Consider the following 3,425-nt stretch of genomic DNA (forward strand, 5'->3'; position numbering starts at 1 on the left):
GTGAAGAACATCAGTTCATTATATAAACTAAGAATTGTTTTTAATAACTTTTACTCTGTAATATCGTTCTTTTGTTATTGTATGATCATATGGTGATATATATGTATACACATTTTTTTTTTTTTGCTTGAATAGTACTATATCATGATTGATAGAGCCATTTAAGCTATCAATTAAAGAGTGTGTGGTAATGTCTAAAAAGCTCCAATGGTTACACGGTTCCATCTACGTGGGGTTGTGGTGGCTTAACGGTAATAAATAATTGTTCCATAGCTCTCTCTCTGTGTTATCGGAGATTCGATTTCAAATAGTGATGTTATGTGTCTAATATAATGAACCTCTAAAGAGATTTACGAACGGATCGTGTGATTTAGGGCCCGTTTAGTTCGTTGATTCGAGTTGAGATGTGACTTTATGTAATAACTTTTTTACTGTGGTAAAAAAATTAGATGTAACTGTTTCTGAGAGCTTTTTACTGTAACAAAACTCAAATTCTAAACTCGAATCGGTGAAATGAATGAGACTCTAATTTTCTTTTGGTTTCATCTACGCTCTTAATAAATTTTTGAAATAGAGCCGGATAGGGCGTGATCAGGACATTCTCTATTTTCATAGAGGGAAAAAAAAAAGTCCCAGCTGACATAATCAAAGTAGAAGATAAATTTTGATTATTTGACATCTATAATCTTCTGGTGGGTCCAGAAGAAGTCAGGGTTTTGAAAGAACTTCCTCAGTAGTACAAGACAAATAGCAACAAAGCTATTGAGAGCTACTAATTAACCATGCAGCTACAAGCTGCCAATTGGCAAAGTATCTAAACTATATGAAGACAAACAACAAATGTAAGCAGTGACGCAACTCATATTATTGGTTAGTATATATATGCCAGATTTAAGCAATAATAATAGTGGAATCCAACAATTCCTGCCATCCCAACCCGTACAATATTTCTTACTTCAAAGCAATAATTGACCATCCATCTATACTAAGAAAAATTAAGTACTAGTAAAAATTAAAATTTAGACAAAGGACTCTATTTGGAAGTAACAGGATTTTACTCAATAGTATTATACTATTTCTGTGTAATTATTTTAAGGACCTATCCATTTTAAATAATTGCAGATTTTATTAGGACTATTACTACTCACTTTCCCAAAAGCAAGTTCATAAAAAAAGTTTTGCTAACCCTGTGTACGTATATAGATCAAATGCAATAAGAATCCAAAAGTACGATCACTAGCGCTTTTTAGTGCTGAACTGTGCTTTTTTTTTTTTTTGGTGTGGCCAAGGACAAGTACTCGTCTTTTGAATATTATTCAGTCCTATAGTTAATATATAAGACTAAACATGAAATTTTGAAGGGGAAAATGCACAAACTAAGCATACACAACAAGTGATATATACCATATATATATAACAAAACCAAGCCTAAGTGTCCGATCATTTATCAGTTCTATAAGTACTAAATTGGTATAACAACGAATTATAAATGTCTTACCAAATTGTCCATAAGATTGATAAACTCTCTCCATATTATCCACAGATAATAATGATATATATCATGTTCATACAACTCTGGCAAGGACTTTTATGATATCATCCATAGAAGGTCTATGAAGAGGGTCATCTTCCAAGCAAGCCTTGGCTAGAACAACTAAACATAAAGCCCCAGCTAAAGAATAGTCCTTCAAAGATGGATCCATAAAACTCCTCAGCTGCTCCAAACACCCACCTTCACTAGCTTCCCCACCCAAGAATCTAATGGATTCTTTGAATGATTTTCCCTCCATATTGTCCTCTCTAGCTGAGATTAGCTCAAGCAGGACAATCCCGAATGCGAAAACATCAATTTTCTCATGAGTCATTGAGCTTGTATCCCATCCTGTAACGTTTTGATTATCATTGTAACAAATTCTCTTTGAAGAACAATTAAGTGGGAAGGCTCCAATTTCTCCCAATTTTGCCCTGAAATTTGCCGTCACGGAAATGTTTCCGCTGTGCAAATTCCTGTGAGCATAGGAAGGAAAAGTGCAACAATTCAAGTAGTGAAGGCCCGTCGCGATGTCGAAAGCAATCTGCGCCCTCTGATACCACTTAAGAGGACTTGAGGGATTGGATAAGCAGTCCCTCAGGCAGCCATTTCCCGGGTACTCGAACACCAAGTAAGACCAGGAACAGTCATCTTCCCCATAACAAACACCAAGCAACTTGACAATATTGATGTGGTTGATTTTCGAGTGCATGTCGATGATCCGACGAGTGTCTTCGAATCTCATCTGCTTGATCATCACTTTGACATTATCCATCATCACACCCTTGTAGACTTGAGAACCCACCTTGTTCTCCTCGGAGAAATCCCTCGTTGCTCTCTTTATCTCTTCCATGCGATAGTTGAACAATGAGAATTTTATCCCAACAAGAAGGTCGGGAGATAAACAGATGGAGCTTCTACCCGTTGCGGGGGACTTTGGAGAACTTCTGGTAGGTGAAGGGATTGGAGAGCTTCCACCATTGAAGGATTGGTATTTCTTGCTCTTCCATTTCTTTAAGGCTTTTATATACAAAATACACGCTATTACTGCTACAAGAACAAGAGAGAACCCAATAACAGATCCTGCTACATAAAAATTCCTTGGTTTTTTGTTTTTCATTGGCTTTTCTACAGTGATGGTGGGAAGAAAAGCAGAAGGTGGAGGTGTAGAACTAGGAATATTTAAGATTATGATTGGTTCGGCTCTCAAGGGAACCAAGACAGTTGTGTTTGGATAAACAGTAGGCTTGGGGGGTTCTAAATGATTAACTGCCAATAAATCTTCGGTAGATATGACAAATTTCTCACTGAGAACCGCGGTTTCGTCGTCTTCCACAAAAGGGTATGTCACAAGATACTTTATTCCTCTACTAGCAGTGGAATTATCCGGGCAGGCACATTTCAGCGGCACGCGAAGCTTGGAACCAACTTTGGCGTAATTGCTTTCTGCAGACGGGTTTTCCTCAGCTAGAGTTGGCAACTTCACTAGGCCTTCGAAAACCCCGCAGGCAATCTCCGACATCGACGTGGTATCGGAGATGGTGTAGCTGAAATTAGCCTGAAAATATTGGCCTGAGCAAGAACAGACAATGGGGACAAGAACTTCTCTGGCTGCTGGTTGGAGTAGCTCAGAAGGAGATGTGAGGTTGTTCAAGTGAAGCAGCACGTCCGAATCGACATTAAAGAGCTCTGAGATTCTTGAGATGGTCTGAAAATGTTGATTGGCTCTGTAGACTAAGAAAGTTTTGCATGAAGAATCTTGGAATGAATTGCAAGTATATCTTGAACCAGGAATGGTTTTATTCGAAGGACAATCTGATGGATCATAATACTGCTGGGCGTGGCTTGAACTTATTATATTGCATACCAGAATGAGAAACCAGAAATATTTCAT

At 37.8% G+C, this 3,425-nt stretch overlaps 1 protein-coding gene across 1 annotated transcript; it reads right to left on the reverse strand.

Annotated features, from left to right (window-relative positions):
• Positions 1 to 1,565: 1,565 nt before the first annotated feature.
• LOC21390918 (lysM domain receptor-like kinase 4) lies at positions 1,566 to 3,425 on the reverse strand. Its single transcript, XM_010111198.1, has one exon. The coding sequence runs from the start codon at positions 3,423 to 3,425 to the stop codon at positions 1,566 to 1,568; it is 1,860 nt and encodes a 619-aa protein (XP_010109500.1).

This window comes from Morus notabilis, unplaced genomic scaffold (assembly GCF_000414095.1).
Source record: "Morus notabilis unplaced genomic scaffold, ASM41409v2 Scaffold520, whole genome shotgun sequence".
Classification (NCBI taxonomy): domain Eukaryota; kingdom Viridiplantae; phylum Streptophyta; class Magnoliopsida; order Rosales; family Moraceae; genus Morus; species Morus notabilis.